We start from the raw sequence: 24,997 nt of genomic DNA, 5'->3' as shown, positions 1-24,997 counted from the left end.
CCTAAAAATACATTTTACAAACATTTCTGATTTTATTTCCTTTTTAATGCTAATTTCCTTAAAATGACTGCCAGTAGTGATCAGAGTCTGATCTAAAAATGACTAAAAGCTTCAAAAAATCTTAATATCAAGTAATTTGAGTAAAAAGCGTAAATTTAAGTAATTTGTCAATTATAATCTTTTCTTTAACTGCAGTTCTCCTATGTTTACATTAAATATGGCAGTTTTTTAAAGATATCTCACACCCGATTTGAAGTAAATAACCCCAAATGTAATTTGTTCTCAAGTGTCTCATAACCAATCACAGTATGCCAAATGTGAATATGCACATATTTTAATCACATAAATGAGATTTGAGAGCCATGGTGGTGAACAGGGTTGGAAATGAATGAGGGCTTGTGGCAAAAATGCCACCAGAATGAACAAAAATGCCCCATAAATTCAGGACGAAGGGACAGAATTAAACGATGTATTACGGCTGTTGTGAATAAATTGAAATGTGAAAATAAATTACATTTAGATTCGTTCACACTGCATCAGATTGCTTTTATGTGCTGTTTTGTGCAGCGTTGAGTCTTGTAACCAATCAAACGCATTTCTGTTTAACTTAGGAATGCACTGGCCAATCAGAGGCACTTAGATTAGTCAACACTGAAAACGCTGGAGTGCTTCACGAATGCTTGTGAATTCCCTCATAAACAATACAGTGCGGATATGATTTAAATAAAAGATTACTTTCGTAGCTTCAGTGATTTATAATGGGAGTTTTTGCATAACTTGTTTTAGACTAGGCAAACATCATGGACCGATGTTTGTCTATGAAGCCCGAGTGTGACATGCCCAAATCAAAACAAAAATGTTTTATATTGTTTTCTATATCGAGATTAATAATCATTATTACAATATAAAGAGCAATAAAGATTTGTTGTCATAACGTTGCAGCCCTGTGAGATCCTGTTTTTTTACATGTATAATTTAGATACAATTTTAAACATTTTTCTTTTATGCCAGAAATCATTAGGATATTAAGTAAACATCATGTTCCATGAAGATATTTTGCAAATTTCCTACCGTAATTATATCAAAACTTGTCGGTGCCAATAGCCTTGTGGCCAGCGCGCGGACATACAGTGCTGTATATATTTATATATATATATATATATAATATATATATCAAAACTTAATTTTTGATTAGTAATATGCATTGCTAAGAACTTCAGTAGGACAACTTTAAAGGCAATCTTCTCAATGTTTTGATTTTTTTTTTTTTTTTTTTTTTTTTTTTTTTGCACCCTCAGATTCCAGATTTTCAAATAGTTGTATCTTGGGCAAATATTGTCCTATCCTAACAAACCATGCATCAGTGAAAAGCTTATTCAGCCTTCAGATAAAGCATAAATCTCTCTGTCAAAAAATTGACCCTTATGACTGGTTTTGTGGTCCTTGGTCACAAATATAACAAAAAGATGAATTAGAAATGAACAGTGTGTGTGACATTTTCTCCTGCTCCATATTGCATATCTGGTCAAATCAGTGGTCATCACAGGCCAACATTGGTTTGAACATCGTTTGGTTATAGTAATACAGTGCAATTTCATTGTCCTTTTCTGAGCATTACAGCACCTGGTGGTGCTATAGAAGCGAAGAGAGGAACTTATTTTTGCTCTTTTTAAGTATTGTAGCTCTTACTTACTCTTACTCTGTTTTTTCATGCAGCTTCTAAGAGTCCCAGGCCCAGAGAAGGTTTGACGCTTAGACTCCCTCCACCCCCACCCGTGCCAGGCCTAGTTGCAGCTGAAGTGAGAATCATGGAGGAGGAGAGACGCTCTCCACAGAGACCCGCATCACAGCAGGAGCAGGATATTAACGAGACAGCCGGCAGTCCGGTCCACACACCTCGCATCAGCAGGGCAGGGTCTGCCGCGCTCAGGTCAGGAGAACAGAGAGACTCACACCCACAGACACACTCACTTACACTGAGGATTCAAAATTCAGTCATTATTTGGGCTAAAAAGTTCATTCTAATTTTAGTTTGCAGCTTTTGTAGCATCATCCTTTGTGTTTTTACTTTTTCTTTTAGCTTTCCTGTCGGTTTAAAGCAATGTTTAGAATGGAATACTACCATACTACATACTGCATTTACATGATTTTGCTAATTTTAATGTTCAATTCTAATAATAATTATAACCTATTATTTCTTTACATATTTACATACTTAATTTTAGATATAATTGTTTACATAATTATATATTTACATATATATTTTTTTATTTTTGTTCATATTTATAGTAAGTTATACTATTTTAATTCTGTTTTATGCAAAAATACATTTGGTTTTGCCAAGCACATCAAGTAAAGCAAAAAGGAGAAATGCTAAAAATATTTCACTCTTGAAGTGATCAAATTGAGTGCATTGCATTGTGGGATACTCTACATAGCCACCACGCAAATGTAGTAGGTCATCCGGCTGTTCCATGTGTACAGAAATGTGCATACTGTGCATAGTATTCATATTGCATACTTTTAGGTAGTGTGCTGTCGTAAATGTATCTAGTATGCAACAGTTGTTTAGTTTCATCTGTTTTAAGTACTATCAAAAAGGCTTTTATATGAATATAGCAGTAATATTCACTTTTAGCATGGTTGTCCATTGTAAGATGATTTTAATTATATTGCAGCATGAAACTATAAATATAGACTCCAATGCATTTTCTTTGCCTCCTTAATAAGAACTGAATCGGATTCCTGGCTACAAGAGGGAAGTAATTTACCGCGCAATACAGTGCAGTAATACTTTAATATTACCTTAAAGGTCAACTGTATGATTTGACTAATATCTCAAAGTAAATAAGTCACAGTAATATTCTTGAAAGTGGGAGACCGCATCCCTTGTGTATTTGATAATTGCATGTCAGAATGTGAATGATTCATTTTTTGTTGCCCGTTTGGGAGTCTAATATATGAGTGTTTCTAATGAACTTTTGTCTTTTCTGAAGGCACGCTCATGCTCATGAGGACCAGGGAAATTCCAAAGTTATCAGCGAATCCAAAAAGCAAGTCCCAGTTCTGGATAAAGAGAAAAACATTGCCTTTCTCTTGAAGGAGCTGGATTCCCTTAGAGACCTCAATAAGAAGGTGATTTCACATGTTGAGAAATTCATTCTGGGCCTAATTTATCCTTCACCAGGGGATGAATTTTTACTTGTTGATTTGTTTTAGAAACTGTTTTGTAATCTGCTCGTCCAATCAGAGGCAAGACGAGCTTTCTTTTTCAGATTTAGTTTGTTAGTCTTGTCCTTCATTACTTTTAAAGTTAATTTAATTTCAAAGCTGCAACAGCAACATAGACTTTTGTTAGACTTTTGTTGTTTGTTAAATGTATTCAGGATGTGTGTTTTCTAGTAACTCAGCTTGAATTAGCAAACATTGACAGTGACAAACATTGCAGTTCACACTAGGGGTCAACCATATAATATATATGTTTTTCAGGACCTATACAGAATATTACAGATCAAGTACCGATAACCGATATTTTAAACCGATATATACTGTATATCTGGTGTAAAAATGAAAATTAATGTCAAAATTAAGTATACCAACGGCTCTGACAAAAACTTTCTTTAAATGCTTTACTTTTTTTTTTTTTTTGGCAAATCAGTTTTGAAAATGACCAATACTGATAACCATAAAAATCTTTAATGGTACCGATATTCTGCCAGGATGATAATGTCAAAATTAAGTAAAATAAGTGCTCTGACAAAAACTTTTTTTAAATAGTTTCAAATTATTTTATTGGCAATTCAGTTTTGAAAATGATCAATACCGATACCCATAAAAATCCTTAATATTAGGGCCGATAATCTGCCAGGCTGATAATGTCAAAATTAAGTATAACAAGGGCTCTGACAAAAACGTTCTTTAAATGCTTAAAAATTATTTTATTGGCAAATCGGTTTTGAAAATGATCAATACCGATAACCATAAAAATGCTTAATATTGGTGCCAATAATCGGTCAGGCCAATAATGTCAAAATTAAGTATAACAAGGGCTCTGACAAAAACATTTTTTATTAAATGCTTTAAAAAATTTTTATTGGCAAATCAGTTTTAAAAATGGCCAATACGATAACCATAAAAATGTTTAATATTGGTACCGATAATCGGTTGACCCCTAGTTCACACTCACTCTTTAGTTTTATTATCTAATGGCAGTAATGTCCTTTATAGTCTAATGATACATCCTGTATTAACTTATTAACTTTAGGTAGCTATTGTCACCAAATGTTGTTTAGCTAGCCAGCTTTGAGTTGAAGAATATCTGTACTGTGCTGATTGCAACAACTTGTGTTTCCATGGTAGAGTTCTGTGATTGGTGGCGTTTGCCTCAGGATTGTGTGTAGTGTAGTCCTTGAAAAGGAACTCTTTAATAACCAAATTATCTGTAAAGTTAGTGCTTACAACCTATTTTACTTTTATAATGTGCTGGCGGGATTTAGTTTAATTCATCAGGAGTTGATTGCATCGTAAAAATTCATCACTATACGTCAGGTGTCTGGGAAGCAGTGTTGGGAAGGTTACTTTGGAAATGCAATAGGTTACAGATTACAAGTTACTTAATTTAAAATGTAATAAGTAGTGTAACTTTTCAATTACTTTATTAAAGTAATATAACTTATTACTTTTAATTACTTTTTGATTACTTTTACTTTTCTAAATTTCTAATATTTTCAACTGTTAATCATTTTGAAACATTTAAACCAGGCAGAGTTAACCTTATTAAATGAACAATTTGGCTGCTAACAGTAGCACTTAACACTGATTACTGTCAGACTTTCAAAATCCTTTATCACTTGAATTAAGATTATAATAAGTAAGGGATAATATACGTCTTTATTTTGCGATAACAACTGGCTGAATGTACATTATCTCACTTATTACACAGCTGCTTGATAGATTATTTAGATGTTTCGTGTCAAAATTATTAGACACTAAACACTGATCTGAGTTGAAATATTTGAATGCAAAGCTTCCATGAAGAAATCTGTTACTAGCAAACGGCAAGTTCAAACTAGACGTTTTATGGATACACTGCAGTCATACCAGTTTTCTTACACAACATTTCACCACATAAATAATTAAGTAGTAGTACTAGTTTGTTAGTTATCTTATAATCCATTACAATGTACAAAACAAAAAATGGCAGCAGCTGCGTTTGTATAGAGCAAGTCCACGATACCAGGATGACAGAATTAAGAAATTGTACACATAATATTAAATTAAGCTTTAATATTTTATTAGCTAACCAAACTCAAAGCTTCCGCCAAGAAAAATTATCAAGCATATAGCACTGACTTAAGTCGCCCCCGAATGAGAATTTTTTTTTTTTTTTTTTTTTTTTACTTATATTTTGGGCTTTTATTGTGATAGGACAGTAGAAAGATGACAGGAAAGAGCTGGGAGGAGAGAGGGGAGTGGGATCGGCAAAGGACCTCGAGACGGGAATCAAACTCGGGTCACCGTGAGCGCAGTTGCGTTATATGTCATAACAAGATCATAACATAAATAATGTTTGCATAGTTATGAGAGAAAACACTAGCATCTAACAATGCCTTGGAAAAAACAGTTACATGTTACATGTAACTAGTTACTCCCCAACACTGCTGGGAAGGGATTGAAATCTAAGAGGGCAGAGGTAGTTGTTGACCTCTAGTAAAATGCATGACATTTGGATTTATATATTCTTGCTACATCATTGTTTTTTCATAGGACTAGAGTCTTGAAATTGTGTTAGTCAGTGTATGTGGTATATCTGCACCCTTCTGGAGATGCGTCGGAGAGGGGTCAGAGAGGGGGAAACGACTGTAATTGATGTCCCTGGTTTGCAAGTAGTTGTGACTCCTGACAGAGGGGCAGGAACATGTCCCAAGAGTGTGTTTTTGCTGGCAGTGATCTGAGAGAACCCTTTGAGGACTCTGGCCCAACCCCATCATGTTTTCAAAGTCCGGGAGGACAAAAACAAACGGGATGAAAATATTTAAGACAGGAGGTTAAATCTATCATTGAGAGGCTTGTAAAATATCGCTCACCAATTCAGATTTACAGCCAAGACATGACAGTTCCTCTTTTTTTATATAAGAAGTCCTGAATTATATAATGTAGTGATACAAATACAAAAGCTTGACGCAGTGGTTATAAAGTTGTGGTTGGCCAATACAAGTTTTTCCAGTGAAAGTGTGGCCAATAGATGCCAATTTATGATATTCAGGTGATAATTCATCTAATAACAATTGATTTCTGCAAAAAGAAAATTAAACCTATATATTTTAGAACCATTGCAATGTTTTATTTAAAGAAATTAATACTTTTAGTTTGGCAAAGACACACTGTAAAAAAACAACTTGGAAAAAAGTTGTTTCAACTTAAAAAAAAAAGTAAGTGTTCGTGCTGCCTTAAAATTTTAAGTTTACTCAACTCAGATATCCACATTTTCATGTAGTGCAACTGTACAACTAACAGTAAAACATTACAAAGTTGCTACAAAAGATTTCTATTTCAAACAATGGAAATTAAACTGTAATGGAAGACTGTAATTTTCCACAAAAATATTAAGCAGCACAACTGTTTTTAACATTGATAATAATAAGAAATGCTTCTTGAGTGGCAAATCATCATATTAGAATGATTTCTGAAGGATAATTTTTAAACTGGAGTAATAATGCTGAAAGTTCAGCTTTGCATCACAGGAATAAATTCTGTTTTATTTAGTCAAATAAAAAAATGAGTATTTTTAAATTGTAATAATATATTTAACAGTATTACTGTTTTACTGTGTTTTTGACCACAGTAAAGCTTTGGTAATTCTTTATTTGATTTTTGGGTGAATTTTATGACCTGAAATGTTCTGCCATTTCATATAATTTTATTATTAAAAGGATAGCTCACCCAAAAATGTTTTGTCATTAATTACTTAACCTTGTGTCATTCCAAACCCATAAGATCTTTGTTCATCTTCTGAGGACAAAATAAATTTTTTTGACCTAATCCAAGAGCTTTCTGACCCTGCATAGATGGCAAGTCAGCTACTTTTTGTGTGCAAAGAAAACAAAAATAATGACTTTATTTAATAATTTCTTCTAATCCGTGTCATAGTCTTCGTGCACTTTCGAAGTTGTTAACTAAAGTCATTATTTTTGTTTTCTATGCACACTAAAAGTATTCTTGTAGCTTCATAAAAACACTTTGAACCACTGATGTTACATAGACTATTTTAACAATGTCCTTATTTCCTTTTTGGGCCTTGAACATATCAGTTGCATTGCTGTCTATGCAGAAAGACAGCTCTCGGATTTCATCAGAAATATCTTAATTTGTGTTCTGAAGACGAACAAAGGTCTTACGTGTTTGGAACGACATGAGGGTGAGTAATTGATGACAGAATTTTCATTTTTGGGTGCACTATTCCTTTAATTTACAGTTTTTGGAAGAAAGTGACACAAACTAAACAAATGTTAGTGTTTATCTACCAAGTATTTGTGTTGTTTATTTATTTATTTTCTTGACCTCATCAGTATGAATGAACTCAGTTCTAAACTTATACTTATGTTTCGTATGTGTCTGCAGCTCCAGGACAAGTTAGCGCTGAAGGAGAAAGAGTTGGAAACCAAGCTTCTGGACTCTCAGCTACAAGAGACCGAGCTTGAGGCACATGCCAGTGAGAGAGCAGCAGGTAGGATGCATGGGTGAAAAGATGGAAATATGGTTGGAGGCAATCAAGAATAAGTAGACTCATTTAATATGGCAGCATTTACCTTTCTTATGTGTTTAATGTGATGTCTGACATTGGCTAGATCTCTAAATGCAAACGTCTGACCTTCCAACACAGCTGAAGAATAAACACGTTTAATTAATTAGTTAGTACATGTCAGCAGAACCTGAGAAAAGCATACTTTGACATTTGTAAACATAAACCAGTATGTCTAACATAAAGCGCCCTGTGATCATTCGTCTCTGTAACTGATTATTGTGTCAATGAAATCTACACGCTCCTCACCTTTGCTGAACAAATATTTAAATTTAGCCAATATTCACTTTTCGTTTGATCTTAACTAGCTAAAAAGCGCCATCTCACAGTTTAATTAAACGGATATACGTGACACGTGACATATATGACACGCAATTAGGCAGCCAAATTGTTCATTTAATAAGGCGATGATAATGCATGTATTCGCCGCCCTCATTTCAATATGATTTGTATGGTTCGGGTTGGAGATGTTTAATCAGCAAATTCCAGCAATATTGATTTGCTTTGTGAACTTTGTAGTGGCTTAGTGTGGGAATGACTGTTTATCGTAACATGCAGGAAAGAATTGATGCGAGTGATGGATAACTGTGCCGCTTTCGGTGGGATTAGAGATCGTGCCAAAGAACCGTTTGGTAATGCCAAGATCCTGTGGATTTTACCAAACTGTCTGCTTGATTTTTGAGTTTGGTGCAGGTCAGGTTGTGTGTGAATCGAAATCAGCGCAAATTTTAATCAAACCTCTTTTTTTGTACCTTCTTTGTCTGTTGTTTTGTTCATTCATGTGTGCTTTTTCCATTTTAATTCAGTAATTCTTTTATTTCTTCATTCATTTATATTGACTAGTGGTCTTGATGGGTAATAAGGCTTTGCAAATTGGATCATGGTTCATTTCATTTGTTAGTTCATTATTTCATTCATTCATTCATGTTTTTTTCGTTTGTTCATTTGTTTGCTCAGTCAGTTTGTCATTTATATTTGCTAGCAGCCTTTGTGTGCAATAAGGTTTTGGAAATTGGTTCATAGATAATTTAGCTTGTTGGTTCATCCGTTTATTTATTAATTGGTTCTTTTTTCACGTTCATTCAGTTGTTTGTTTGTATGTTTGTTCAATCTTTTATATTTGCTAGTGGCCTTTGTGTGTAATATTGCACTGAAAATAGTTAATTTGTCATTTTATTTGTATTAATTGTTTGTTTGTTAATTAATTAATTCATTTCTTTGTTTGTGTTTGTTCATTTGTTTGTTTGTGTAGTCAGTCATTTATATTTATTAATTTAATTTGCTAATTTATTTATTTGTTCATGTATTAATTTATTTATTCCTTTGCATTAGTTTGTTCATTTGTTTGTTCGTTAAGGCATTTATATTTGCTAGTGGTTTTTGTTCATAATTTTTTTTTTTTTTTTTTTTTTTTGCTTGTTTTTACTTGTTTGTTTGTTCATTCATTTATTTGTTCAATTCTTCATTTATTTATTCCTTTGCATTAGTTCATTCATTTGTTCTTTCGTTGAGACATTTATATTTCCTAGTAGTTTTTGTTCATAATTATGAACTGGAAATTGGCTCATGGTTCTTTTTTTTGCTTGTTTTTACTTGTTTGTTTGTTCATTTATTTAGTTGTTCATTTATTCATTAATTTATTCCTTTGCGTTAATTTGTTCGTCCGTTGAGTCATTTATGTTTGCTAGTGGTTTTTGTTCATAATTATGCATTGGAAATTGGCTCATGGTTCATTTTTTGGTTGTTTTTACTTGTTAGTTTGTCAATTTATTTATTTGTTCATGTATTAATTTATTTATTCCTTTGCATTACTTTGTTTATTTGTTTGTTCGTTGAGTCATTTATATTTGCCAGTGGTTTTTGTTTATAATTATGCATTGGAAATTGGCTCATGGTTCATTTTTTGCTTGTTTTTACTTGTTTGTTTGTTTGTTTGTGCATTTATTTATTTGTTAATTCATTAATTTATTTATTCCTTTGCATTTGTTCATTCATTTGTTCGTTTGCTGAGTCATTTATATTTTCTAGTAGTTTTTGTTCATACTTATGCACTGGAAATTGGCTCATGATTCATTGTTGCTTGTTTTTACTTGTTAGTTCTTTCATTTATTCATTCAGTTATTCCATTGCATTAGTTTCTTCATTTGTTTGTTCGTTGAGTCATTTATATTTGCTAGTGGTTTTTGGTCATACTTATGAAAAATATACTTTGGAAATTGGCTCATGATTAATTTTTTGCAAGTTTTTCCTTTTTAGTTTGTTGATTTATTTATTCTTTTGCATTTGTTCATTTATTTGTTCATTTGTTGAGTCATTTATATTTGCTAGTGTTTTTTTTTTAATTATGCATTGGAAATTGGCTCATGATTCATTTTTTGCAAGTTTTATGCATTGGAAATGGGCTTGTAGTTATTTCTTGTTAGTTTTATTTATTTATTTGTTTGTTTGTTTATTCATTCATTCCTTTGCATAAGTTCTTTCGTTTGTTTGTTGAGTCATTTATATTTGATTCATTCATGCATTCATGCATTCATTCATTCACCAGTTGTTAATTTATATTGTCATTTACTCATTTGGTTGTCTGTTTGTTCCTTTATTCATTCATTCATTCATTTAGTAATTTATATTTGCTAGCGGTCTTTGTTTCCAGTATTGCTTGGAGACTCTGAGTCGTCAGTATGCCCAAGGACCCATTCATTGTTCGTTTATTCATTTGCTTGTCTGGTCGTTCATTAGTTCATTCATTTGTTCATTCATTCACTAGGGGCCTTCGTTTCTAATATTGTTTTGGAAATGCATACGTCAGCATGCCTGTGGACCTTTTGAGGCCTGTAGGTCAAACACAGTCATGTTTGTCCTCCTATATGAGGATATTTTTCTGATGGTTTCTGACATCCATGAGCCTGGTGTAATTGCTCGCCGTTCCCGTACAATGTTGATAAACCAGAGTGTTTCCATGCTGAAATTTCATAAATAAAATGTCTCCAAGTCTCCAAGAGCCTGGAACTCTGACTTCAGGGTGTTGCTGCTGTTTTTATTGCTCTGGGCGCTCATGAAGACACACACACACACACACACATACACACACACGCACACCTCCCCGGGGGAAACTGTCTCCTCAAAATAAGGCTCACTTAGAGTTATTAATACTTATGCCATAGTGTTTCAACTGCAATAACCTCTTTCCCGAGGAGCTTAGCCTTGTTATTGTGCAGCTGGAGCTCTGGAGTGCAATACCAGAATAATAACCCCTCTCTCTCTCTCTTTCTCTCTCTCTCAGCGTTAGTCGAGGAAATCTATAAGGCTCAGAGGGAGAGAGACCAGGCTGTGATGGCCAGACTGCGTCTGGCTAACGAGGAGAGGGATGAAGCTTTACTTCGGGCCAAGAAGCTTCAGGAGGCAACGCTGGAGTATGTGCCGTTCAAACCTCTTCCAAAACAGACCATCAGTTCAGTCTGTCTAACTACATGCTGCTCTAATCATTTCTATTCCATCAAAGGAGCACCTCACAAAATGAAAATCGATAATCTAAGTTGTGCCATCATAATCATTAGGCTGATGATTGTCTGTTTAATGATACTCATTGGGCCTTGTTTATAAAACAAGAGCCAAATGAATTGCTGTGTAAGTCGTTTGTAAAACGAGTCTTGTGTAAACTGTCACTTTGACTTGAATATTAATTATGGCAGAATGGTTTTAGGAATGATTTACACAGAAATATTATTTTTGTAAATGAGGCTCATTGTTTGTTGAAGCCCTGGCTTAGTTGTCTAGACATGTGGAGCTTTGGTGCTGATTAAGGCTTGGCGATGCAGCTACATTATTCCATATATATCTCCATATATGTGACCCTCAACCAAAAAGTAAGTAGCATGGGTATGTTTGTAGTAATAGCCAACAATACATTGTATGGGTCAAAATGATCAAATGGTCAAAATGAAATCTTAACTCAGGATATTAAGTAAAGATCATGTTCCATGAATACATTTTGTAAAATTCCTGCCTTAAATATATCAAAACAATTTTTGATTAAGAATATGTATTGCTAAGAACTTCATTTGGACAACTTTAAAGGCGATTTTTCTCAATATTTTTATTTTTAATTTTTTATTTATTATTTATTTATTTTTTCACCCTCAGATTCCAGATTTTCAAATAGCTGTATCTCAGCCAAATATTGTCCTATCCTAACAAACCACACATCAATGGAAAGCTTATTTATTCAGGTTGTATAAATCTCAGTTTCAAAAAATGACTAGTTATGACTGGTTTTGTGGTCCAGGGTCACATGTACATTACTGTTTGAAAATTTGGGGTCAGTAAGAAGAATTGAATACTCTTATTTAGCGGAGACGTATTAAATTGACAGGCTTTTACATGGTTACAAAAAAAATTATATTTCAAATAAATGCTGTTCTTTTGAATCTTCTAGTCATCAGAGAATCTGGAAAAAAAAATTACTATTTCCATAAAAATATTAAGCAGCACAACTGTTTTCAACATTGAAAGTAATGTTTCTTAAGCAGCAAATCAGCATATTAGAGTGATTTCTGAAGCATCATGTGACACTGAATACAGTAATGATGCTGAAAATTCAGCTTTGCATCACAGAAATAAATTAGATTTTAAAACATATTCAAATAGAAAACAGTTTTTAAAATTGTAATAATAATTTAGAATATTACTGTTTTCAATGCATTTTTTATCTAATAAATGCAGCTTTGATAGGCATAACAGACTTAGTACGGCTGCACGATTATGACAAAAATCATAATTGTCGATTATTCCCTTGAAATTATAATTGTGATTATTAATTACGATTATCACAGTTTTGAATAGCTTCATACCATTGTTTGAAGCAGCTGCATGCCACATTGTTATATATAGTTTCTTTTTTAAATATAAAAAGGGTAACATTTTAAAAATTAAAACAATGAGAGGAAAAAACCCTTAAGATAACTTGTAGGAAAAATAAACACTCTCTCTCTCTATCTCTCTCTCTCACAAACACATCTTATGAAAGCAGAATAATGTAAGTAAGTTTTTTTTTTATTATTTATTTTTTTGTTATTGTGCCTTTGAATGGTTACATAATTGTGGCATCTGTAATTGTAATCACTATTAGAAATTCGATTAATTGTGCAGCCCCAAGACTTAGAAAAATATAAAAACTCCAAACTTTTTGGTTTACATTTATTCATTTTTATCCACAGCGACTTACATTGCAATAATGGTAAACATTTTATCAGTTCATGCATTCCCATGTTGTTGCTAGCACTATGCTATATTGTTTGAAAACATTTTTCGATGATAACGCAACAGGTTTTTTACCAATTCATTGAAACCAATACTATAGTTTAACAGATTTGCTGAAAAAGTATGGAAACTCACAAATTTTAAAATCGCAATTAAAATATCTGTTGTAGCACTTTCCTAATGACACATGGGGCGGTCTTTAAAGGGATAGTTCACCCAAAAATGAAAATTCTGTCATTAATTACTCACCCTCATGTCGTTCCAAACCCATAAGACCTTTGTTTATCTTCAAAGCACAAATTAAGATATTTTTGAATGAAATCTGAGAGCTTTCTGACCCTGCATAGACAGCAATGCAACTGACACATTCAAGGCCCAGAAAGGTAGTATGAACATTTTTAAAATAGTCCATGTGATATCAGCGGTTCAAACTCAGTTTCGTGAAGCTACGGAAATTGTTTTTGTGTGGAAAGAAAAAAAACAACAACTTTATTCTACAATTTGGTTTTCTCTTCCGTGTCAGTCTTCGACACTTGTTCACAAGAGTAGCACAACGCATAGTAAGACATAATAATAAGTCTGATAAACTTCTTTAATGACACATTTTTTTAAGTCATCGTTAAAAAACAGACAACTCAGAAGCTCACTTTATGATCCAGAAGCTTCTGTGAGGTGATAAACGGAAAGCCTGAGGTTTTGTTTCCACACTTCTTAGTCCCAGAGCCGTTAAAGTTTCTCAGCGTTTTTAAAGGCAGTGGATTTAAGGGTTTGAGAAGCACGCAAGGCATGTGGCATTACTCACCGTTGCAATGGGAAGCTGCTTTATTCTTCCTGCTAGAGGACAAGCTGAGTGAACAGACAAGGGTTTGAGGGGAAATCCAATATCGACTGGTTTGGAAATATATCAGAGGGGTGTGACATTTTTAAGAGTCCCCTCATCCTAGTACTGAGTTGTCAGTCAGAAGTTCCACTCTATTGGAAATCAATCCCGTGCTTCAGACCTGTGGATGTTTACCGTTTTCCACCCTGCCTGCTGAGTCCTAATTAATATGATCTTCTTCCTTGTATGTTTAACTGCTCATAACTGGCGCCGTTGTTTGATGACAGTTTTTTCAAAACTAATATTGCCCTGTGCCCTCCAGGGGACGGAAGCATTTATATCCTGTTCAACACCGGATGTGGTTTTAAAAAAAGCGTCAATGTTTATAAGTATGCAACAACTGGTATATTTTAAATTGACAGATGAGTTTACGCTCTTCTTTTATTGCTTGATGTTCTTTTCCAGAGGTATTCATATAACCTTACACCCTGTTTAATATTTCAGTCGGCCTCATGATTTATTGATAGTTACTCAAGTCGCTCAAACGAACCGCAATTATCGAGAGGCATGAAATGCATTTTCCGACCGCCCAATGAGCGCAAGATCTCTTCAAAATCTAATTATAAAACCGCGTCCCTTTTATAGCTGTGTTCAAGGGCTCCATCCTGGCCCCTCTCTCAAAAAAATGATAATTGATAGCCAAGTGGAATCCTATTATCTTTGAGGGAATATGGACGCACGTGTTCTAAGCCCTTATTTTCGGAGGTCACTCTTGGGTCCATTGTGTGAATGAGTATGTACCTTTATAATGGATGGAGATCCATGTAATGCCTTTGTAAATGAGTGGAGGGGTTGTTGTTTTTTCTGCCTGGTGGCTGATGGAGGAATTCGATTTGCTCTTAAAGGAGCATCACACCGCAAAAATAGGCAGGGTGAATTTCTGCAATTCACCTGCTTTTGTTTCTCACTGAAACCAGTGAAACTGTGGAAGTACAAATATACAGTGGAGACTTTATATTTTGTATTTACAATACTGTTTCAAAGTTTGGGGTGCGATTTCTTTATCGTTTGAGTTTATCTAAAAGGGGATGCATTAAATTGATCAAAAGTGACCGTAAAGACATTTACAGTGTTATAAAAGATTTCTATTTCAAATAAATTTTGTTGTTTTAAACTTTTTGTTAATTAAAGAATCATGTAAAAAATGTATAACGGTTTCCACAAAAATATTAAGGACTGTTTTCAACATTGATAATAAGAAATGGTTCTTGAGCATCAAATCAGCATATTAGAATTATTTGTGAAGGATCATGTGATATTTAAGGCTGAAGTAATGATGCTGAAAATTCAGCTTTGCATCACAGGAATAAATTACACTTTAAAATATATTCAAATAGACACCAATTCTTTTAAATTGTAAAAATATTTCACAGTATTACTGATTTTACTATATTTTTATCAAATAAATGCAGCCTTGCTGAGCATAAAATACTTTTAAAAACTTTTGAATGGTTTTGTGTATGAAGAATTCAGATGCAAAATCCTCGAATTGCCGCATGGAATTTTCTTCTAAAATTACATTTTTGATCAGGCTCCTATATTTATGTTCAGTTATTTAACTTTAATTGCATAGAAAATGACCTATAAATTCCCATTAGAGTAATATTACTAAACCTAAACATTCAATGCCTGGTAAAAATGCTCATTTTACATGAAAATTTAAGATGGTTCTTAGAGGCTGAGCTCTTTGTAAGTAATTTTTTTTAATTATTATTTTGAATTTTAGACTTTTTAAAAATCATTTAAAATAATGTTAAAAATATTAGACTTTTTTTGATCGTGATTAGTGCGTTGACATACCCGAGTTCGATTCCAGTCTCGAGGAACTTTGCTGATCCTGCTCGCCTCTCTCGTCCTAGCATTTTCCTGTCTCTCTCAACTGTCCTATCTATAAAAATGCCCATAAAAATAATTATGAAAAAAATTAAAAGAAATTAAATTAGTTTTTTTTTTTTTTATTAATTTTACTTGATCAAAAAATAGATTTTTTTACATTAAATTAATTATTTTTTTAAAGTGAGATCAGATTCTCAGACCTTACTGTATATATTTCATACATTTATTGCAAAACCTCAAGCTTTGACTTGCAATGCCGTTGATCTACATTAGCCATGAGCAAATCTTTGTGACTGTGCATTTGTTATCGAGGTCCATATGAAAAACCTTGAAAATCATAAATATTTCCAACAGTGTGCGACCGGTGTGTCTCCAGGCATTTGGCTCCATAATTACTGTTGTCTTTGCCTTTATAAAGATGCTCATGGCAGGTGTGGCACAAAAGGTTCAGGCCTAATCCGTCTCTCCGTTTCCCCACACATATGAACAATTGATCCCAATAGTCATATAAAGTAGTAAACATTAATAACTTAACAATTCGCTGTCAGTTCTGAGCAGAATGGGCATTACAGTGGAATAACAGCACGAGCGGGCGGCACTTTTAATATCTCCGAGTGTGTCTTCTGCTTTCATACCAAAACCCACAGAATGCAATTACTGGATTTGGGAAGTGATCTCATTTTGCAGAGTGACATAAAGGAAACTCAAGGAAGCTCACTACATTTCATTTCTCTATTTCTCTCTCTCACACATTTTTTTTTCTCTCTCTCCATCTCTCTCCAGGCTGGAGAATATTAAACCTGAAGAAAGTGATGTGGTAAGCCTTCCTCACTGGAGAATTTCATCTCTGATTGTTCTGTGTACCCTTTTTGTCCGACTGTCTTAAATGAAAACACAGCCACAGGAATGGCTTGTTTTGATGCTTATTCTGATGAAAGATTTCTTAAGTTTCAGTGCATCTGTTGCACATGAACATAAATGATACTTTAAATTATGTAGCTATAAATAAAAATGATAAACATCACATTTTAGCCTTTGAACAATTTAAGAAACGGGATGAGTTAAATGTATAAACTATTATATTAATTTGAAATATATACACTACCTGTCAAAAGTTTTTGAATGAAAGTTTTTGATGTTAATGTTCTTTTAAAGAATTATCTTCTTACCAAGCCTGTTTTTATTTGATCCAACATACAGCAAAATCAGTAATAGTGTGAATTTTTTTTACTATTTAAAATAACTTTTTAAGATATAATTTATTCCTTTGATCAAAGCTAAATTTTCTGAACTTTTTATTTATCAAAGAAACCTGAAAAAATTCTACTCGGATGTTTTCAACATAATAATAAATGTTTTTTGAGCAGCAAATCAGAATATTAGAATGATTTCTGAAGGATCATGTTATTGGAGTAATGATGCTAAAAATGTAGCTTTGAAATATCAGGAATAAATTAAATTTTAGTATATATTCAAATAGAAAACAGCTATTTTAAATAGTAAAAATATTTCAGAATTTTACTGCTTTGGATTTTTGGATCAAATAAATGCAGGCTTGGTGAGCAGAAGAGACTTCTTTAAAAAAAAAAAACATTAAAAATCTTACTGTTCAAAAACTTTTGACTGGTAGTGTATTTAATTATGTAAAATATACATAAATTAATATAATATAAATATATAAAATATATATTTAAATGTGTAACTTTCTGTCTTAAATGTTTCAATTTTAAGAAAGCATATTATTTGTTTTTGAGAAATGTAGCATTTAGTCACTTGCTCACCCATGGATCCTCTGCAGTGAATGGGTGCCGTCGGAAAGAGAGTTCAAACAGCATCACCATAAATCACACTTAATCCACACGACTCCAGTCCATCAAGTAACATCTTGTGAAGTGAAACGTTACATGTTTGTAAGAAACAAACCCTTCATTATGGCATTTTTGGCCAAAATATGAGTCCATAATCTATAATAACGCTTCGTCCAGTGAAAAAGTCCATTCCCTGTTGTCCTCTCACATCAAAATCCACTGGGATATAAGTTTTGGACTGTTTTGGACTGTTTTCACTTGGAAACAGTGCTTGATCTTTGCATATTTCTCACCTGATTCAGACAAGACAACTTTTTTTTTACTGGAGAAAGCAGTGTTATGGATAGAGGACTGGTATTTTAGCTGTATGCAATTTAAAGACATCTTAATGATGGATTTGTTTCTTATAAACACATCGTTTCACTTCTTAAGACATGAATTGATAGACTGGAGCCGTGTTGTGGATTATTGTGATGTTTTTATCAGCTGTTTGGATTCTGACGGCACCCATTCGGTGCAAAGGATCCAGTGGTGAGCAAGTGATGTAACGCTAAATTTCTCTAAATCTCTTACGGTGAAGAAACAAACAAGTTTGATTTGAGTTGTGATGCTGTTTGTATGTTTTGGGCAGGATCTGGAAGAGTTGTTAAACAGGGTTAACAGCGCGGACTCTGCCCTCGCTATCGAGCAGAGTGGGGCGGCCATCATCGAACAGATCCAGAGGGCCAGAGAGCGTCGCTCCCAGATCACCTCAGAGGAGATGAAAGCCGTCATAGAGGAGAGAGACACCGCTTTAACCAGGGTACAAACCTACGGCACGCACCCGTTCTCCGCTAAGGGTCAATCCTAACACACACCAGCCCTAAACACTCCACTCACAGTAGTTGTGTACCAAGCCAGAAACCTTTACACCATAGAAAAAAAAATCAAATACGACTCTCTAAATATTGACTATCTCTCCTCCTGCGTTTTTACTCCTCGGCAAGATGACTTTGATTATTGGTCTATTAAAGCACATACATCTGTGTTTATTCACAGATCCTGCACTGATTTAAGAATCAACACACCAGCTACCTAATTCACATGTAGGGACAAATATTGCTGCATAACCTCAAATATTTGGTATATCGTTCCTACACACATAATTCAATCAAATGAAAACAAACAAGCAGGTAGCTAAATATTGACATCCAGATATTCAGCTTCATCATAGAGTTCAAGTGTGGGGCAGTGGATGTATTTGCTGGGATTTCTTTGTTGATAAATGCTGCCTACGGTTCATAATTGCTGTTATATAATGTGGTTGGATGATTATTTGCACACAGAATTGTATCTAACAGTCGTTCCCGGTGATGTTTTGGGTCAGTGTGTGTTTTTATCAGGTGTGATGATACAGGTCAGCGAGGCCTTTCTGACTATTTGATTTTGCAGACTTGTGACACTCAGTATTTTGGAAGAGTAATTTACTGTAATCAATATTAATGGAAATGAGGTGGTATTTATTGGATATGAGTGATGCAATGCTCTTCTATATGATCAAAAACATGGGTGATACTGGTTAAAATGTTGACATTTTAAAAGTAAAATTCTGGAACAAAACAGTGTAGTAGATAAAGAGTAGAAAAGGAAACTCTTCTGTGACGTTCATCTGTGTAAGTGGTTTCCATGTGTAATGTGCTCTGATATTTCTGTGGTTGGATACGCATGGACTTTTTTGATTGAAATGATTTCCATCTTACTTGTGGGGACCTGCTTTGGTCCTTAAAAGCCTTGCCCGACAGGAGTGAATAAGCAGGAGAAAAAAGCCATTGCAGCAGACTGAACAAATGCAGCTACATAGAAGACTTGCTGTGCTATGACACCTCTACATCTCTTTTGTATGTTTTTGTGTGTGTGTGTGCAAACTCATAAATGAATAATGGTAGAGTTTGTGGCATAAAAAACACAGCTGCTCAGACTTTAACTATAGAGTAACCAGACCATCTAACTGGCTTATTTGTGCCTTCAGTGTACAGATTATGATTTTTGTATGCCATATTTTGTTTTAAAAAAATACAATATTGCTCAAAAGTTTGGGGTCATAATATTTGTATTTTTTGAAAGAAGTTTCTAATGTTCACCATTTATTTCATGAAAATAATTGTTTTCTACACTACCAGTCAAAAGTTCTTAAACAGTAAGACTTGTAATGTTTTTAAAGAAGTCTCTTTTGCTCACCAAGCCTGCATTTATTTGAACCAAAATACAGCAAGAACAGTAAAATATGGAAATATGTTTTAATATATATTTTAAATATATTTTAAAATGTAACTTATTCCTATGATCAAAGTCAATTTTCAGCATCGTTACTCAGTGTCACATGATCCTTCAGAAATCATTCTAATATGCTAATTTGCTGTTCACATTTTTATTATTATTATTATTATTATTATTATTATTATATTTAAAACAGTTGTACTTTTTTTTTTTTTTTTTTTTTTTTTTTGTAGGATTCTTTGGTCCAAAGATCAGCATCAGAATTATCTGAAATAAAAAAGTAACATTATACACTATACCATTCAAAAGCTTGGAGTCAGTATAATCTTCCACTTTTTGGGGGGGAAGGACATTATAGAAATTAATACTTTTATGTAGCAAGGATGCTTTAAATTGATCAAAAGTGTTGATAAAGACATTTATAATGTTACAAAAGATTTCTATTTGAGATAAATGCTGTTCTTCTGAACTTTCTATTTATCAAAGGAACCTAAAAAATTTTTACTTTGCTGTTTTCAACATAATAATAATAATAATAAATGTTTTCTGAGCAGCAAACAAAAAATTCAGGAATAAATTACATTTTAAAATATATTCAAATTGAAAACAATTATTTTAAATTGTAAAAATATTTTAACATTTTACATCAGTAAAATAGTCCGTATGACATCAGCGGTTCAACCTTAATTTTATGAAGCTGTGAGAATACTTTTTGTGCACAAAGTAAACAAATAAAAACTGTTTTAAAAGTCTTACTAACCCCAAACTTTTGAACAGTTGTGTATTTTTTTTTTTAATTACCTTTGGAAATATATTTTAGTATGCTTCTTTTTTGTTTTGTTTTTTGTTTTTTTTTTGCTGTTTTTGCCTTTATTTTGATAAGACAGTGTAGAAGAGACAGGAAGTGGGATCAGGATAGGTCCTTGAGGCGAGATTCGAACTCAAGACACCTGTAATGCAACAATATATAACAATGTTATAAAGGGTTTGAACTCGCGTCACGATTTGGTCTGTTACCTGAATGCGTGGCCATATTGGTGATACTCAGATGTAAACAACAGCATGGATTGCACGGTTAATGTACTACTGAATATGTTTTTCTGCTAATTTATGCTCTCTAAACCACAGGAAAAATTGTATGGAAGATGCTAAATCATATAGAGAAGGACTTAGTAAGTAGGAAAGGGCACAATAGTTTGACAAACTAAAATTAATAGGTGGTAAAGACATGTACGAACAGTATTAATAAAATATTAGCCTAATATTTCATCTACCTGACCGGAAATGATAAGAACAAGCACATGTTGTCAAGATTCTGGTTCAGTTTGGCCAACCACAAACGCCTTCTGTTCCTCAGTTTTTTGCACTCTTCTCCTTGATTTGTTATAACTTTTGGCCGTCTGTAGTACTCCAAATGTTTTTGCCAGTCCGACCGATTAGTACAGCCCAAAACATGACAATAATTGATCATTTTTAGCAGCAAATAATCAGTAAAATATGCAAGTTTCGTTTGGTTCAGTGGCATTGTTTATGTTCAGTGCCGCCAACATGGCCAATTGATGACGTGTCATGAAAACACTCTATTATAGGCCATTTAATTTGTACACCCATAAGTATTGTGGGAAAAAAGGATTGACACTGCTTTTTTATTGCTCTATTCATAGTATAAATGTACTTGTATCACTCGACTGAGTCCTTTATTGGAGGTAGGCCTGATTCATAAAATAAATCCTGTCATGCAGATAAATTCAGCTCGACCATGCAGCAGTTGTAGCTTGACCATGACAACCTGTGTCAACCTCTCTGATATGAACAGAAGGCCAGGTGTCAGTCTTCAAACTCCGCCCAGCATTCCCTGCTATTTCATTGGGGCCAAAAACCTGAATCAGGGGGGCAATTTCAGAAGTAAGTTGCAAACCCCACGCCTAATCCCTTAGAGACGGGAATGGGTCCTCACTCTATCCTCAAGGATATCTCCCTCCCCTGCCGTTCCGCCCATCTCTCTCCTCATCTCGTAGGGATTAGAGCCCGGCTGCAGGCAGAGGGCCGCCACATCCCTTTGGCCTGCCGGAATATGAAAAGCTGGATAAGTGCTGGAGGAAATAAATCTTATTCGCACTTCCTTCCTCTCCGCACAGTTAACGCGGCGAATAAGATCCGCTTCGTTATGTCCCTGTGCCGGGTGCTTATTGAATTTCTCTTGATCTTGATAGAGTGCTAATGTTCAAGCGAGAGAGGAAATGAAGTCGCATCTCATGGCGAATTAGGCTTGAGATCTTATTCGGCTGATTTTTTTTTACGCTCGTACAACATGGTGTCACATGGTTCGGATCTCTTATTCATGCTCTTGTGTTGTTGTGCTGATTAAAAAAGTTAAAATAGATTAATATGTCCATTTTATATTTTCCCCAAAATTCTGCTTTATTTTTTTCCAAATTCCGTTTTTTTCCTGTTTTAATTTTTCTCAACTCCTTTTTAATGGTTAAATTAAATTTCAAAAAGCAAAAAAGCATGTCTAATTAATTAAAATCATAAAACATACAATTTCACATCAATTTAATAAAGGTTTAACAAAAATGACATGTTTAGGGCCCTGTGAAATGTTTTATTTTTTCTCACCATATGTTTTATTGTTATCAAATTCTGTGTATGTCTAATTATTTGAATGCATACTTAATTTATTCTTAAAATAGCCTTATGAAATTCTGTTGTGTATTTACAATGTTCTGGTTATCAAATGAAGGCATAAAACATTAATTTCATTTATCTTTTAATTATTATTTTATATTATTAATTATTATTAAATAATTATTATTTAATTATTATTTAATAATTATTATCTTTTATTAATTAAGCAAACTTTTTTTGGCAAACAAAAGGGAATTTAGTATTAAAATTAAAACATGGAAGAAATGTTTGATTATACCCTAAAAAATAATGTTCGTTTCATTTTAGTAGTAGTAGTAATAGTAGTAATATATATCTGGCACAATGTTTTCAAGTTAAACCGGACTTTTATTTTGACATGTTGCCGTGTCTGCCATTACATTTCTGTGTGTATATGATATGACGCCAGTTTTCCTAAAATGGAACGGTCAAATGCTCATAAAGTGACTCTCAGTAGATGTTGTTCATGTATTTATGTCCTCATTTAGTGAGACGACAGACGCTGAAATCACCGCGAGCATCACGCGCGCTTCAGTGTGTGTAATAAACAACCGTAAATTCACATTTAAATTGTATTTTTGCGGCATAATATTTACAGATACTAGTCCATATTAAGGTTTGATTTAAGTGTAATGACCTACTTTTGATTAATTCCTTCAAACTTTGACAAATTCCGTGACATTCCACGTTTTTATGACTGGATTCAGCGATTCCGTCAGCGTTTTCCGCATCGCGAAAATCATAGGGCCCTACATTTCACCCCAACCGCAGCTATTTTTGCTGCCTTTTGCGTCACCGCAGAGGTGCGTTCTGATTAAAATACGTTTCCCCCTAAAAGACATCTGCTGCCCGAGAACCATAACTCAGGCTGACACTAAAGAGGAGCTGTGTGTTTTGTCTGGACAGCGGTGGTATTATTTTAGTCTGCAGAGGAAAGAGACAGGAGTGGGGTCGGTGGCTGAGAGGCTTGTTTGCGCGGGCGCTACTCTTTGAGACGGCTGAATGTTGAAACATTGGGACTTGTCAGGCCGTGAGGATGGTTTACATTCCTGGTAAGTGTCCGTCGATCCTGGAATGTGCACATGGAGAGGAGCACATATGGACTGGTAGAAAACAAGCCCGCTTACAATAATACCCACCATAGAGCTGGTCATGTCGCTGTGTGTTTAAAACGCCCGTCTGTCTGTCTGACAGCCGACTAGAGAGTCTTGTACTGTATGGAAGAATGAGGATAGGCTTTGTGGATGGAGAATTATGTATAGATACTTATTTGAATGTGGTGAATCAGTTTTCAACCCATTGTAATAGTATTTGTAATGCTTTTTATTTGAGGGCAAAGTGTTTAACCACTATTATTTGAGCCACTGACATAGTTTTCCTTCAAAACACATAAAACCACTTATCTGCCCTTTTGGAAAAATGCATAATTTAATATTTTTTTATATGCATTTATATAGGCCTGTATTGTAAAAGTATTCTGATAAATCTGCTTTCACATAAAGCATGTAAAACCACTTTAACCTTTTTTTTGCCATTTTGGGAAAAATGCATAATATATATACTGCTGCATATATACATACATACATATATATATATATATATATATATATATATATATATATATATATATATATATATAGACATATATATATATATATATATATACATATATATATATATACATATATATACATATACACATATATATACACATATATATATATATATATATATATACATATATATACATATATATATTACACCTTTAGCTGCCTTTTTGGAAAAAACATAATTTAATCAGTTTTAGAAATTATTTTAGAAATTATTATTAAATTATTATTGTTTTTATTTATTTATTATTATTTTTATAAATTTACTTTCACATGTAATTAATTTGAACTGTATAATGTTTATTTTGGGTATATGTACTGTTATTTGACTATACCCTAAAACCTGTAGTTGTAATTATAGGAAAAATTCATAATTTTAATATTTTTTTTAAACAATTTACATGTTTATAAATAAATAAATATTCATACATATTTCTATATTTATTTTTATAAATATATAAATACATATTTATAAATACATATTTTATTTAGATATTTTTTTATTATTAATTTATACATTTTATTATTTTATTATAAATTAATATTAAATTATTATTTTTATTTTTTACATTTATTTTATTTTATTATATTTTTTATTTTATATTTTTATACATTAGCTTTCACATGTAATTAATTTGACTGTATAATGTTTATTTTGGTATATTTACTATTATATTTTATTTACACAGTGTACCCTACACCTTTAGCTGTCCTTTTGGAAAAATGCAGAATTTTTTTTTTTTTTCATAAATTATTATTAAATTATTATTGTTTTTTATTTATTTATTGTTTTAAATTTGCTTTCAAATGTAATTTGATTTACAGTCTACCCTAAAGCCTTGTAGCTGTATTTATAGGAAAAATGCATAATTTAATCATTTTT

The 24,997-nt window shown here is 33.1% G+C and overlaps 1 protein-coding gene across 2 annotated transcripts in view; it reads left to right on the top strand.

Moving 5' to 3' along the window:
- mipol1 (mirror-image polydactyly 1) overlaps positions 1 to 24,997 on the top strand; it is a 97,033-nt gene that overhangs the window by 31,480 nt on the left and 40,556 nt on the right. For both annotated transcript variants that reach the window (XM_051132649.1, XM_051132648.1), the window contains exons 5-10: positions 1,717 to 1,930; positions 2,997 to 3,135; positions 7,621 to 7,726; positions 11,082 to 11,211; positions 16,557 to 16,590; positions 18,213 to 18,383. In XM_051132649.1, coding sequence (XP_050988606.1) covers positions 1,717 to 1,930; positions 2,997 to 3,135; positions 7,621 to 7,726; positions 11,082 to 11,211; positions 16,557 to 16,590; positions 18,213 to 18,383 — 794 coding nt within the window. The remainder of the gene's footprint in view (positions 1 to 1,716; positions 1,931 to 2,996; positions 3,136 to 7,620; positions 7,727 to 11,081; positions 11,212 to 16,556; positions 16,591 to 18,212; positions 18,384 to 24,997) is intronic.

This window comes from Labeo rohita, chromosome 17 (genome assembly GCF_022985175.1).
Source record: "Labeo rohita strain BAU-BD-2019 chromosome 17, IGBB_LRoh.1.0, whole genome shotgun sequence".
Classification (NCBI taxonomy): domain Eukaryota; kingdom Metazoa; phylum Chordata; class Actinopteri; order Cypriniformes; family Cyprinidae; genus Labeo; species Labeo rohita.
Note: the sequence above shows the minus strand (reverse complement) of the source record. Positions and strands in the feature narration are given on the sequence as shown.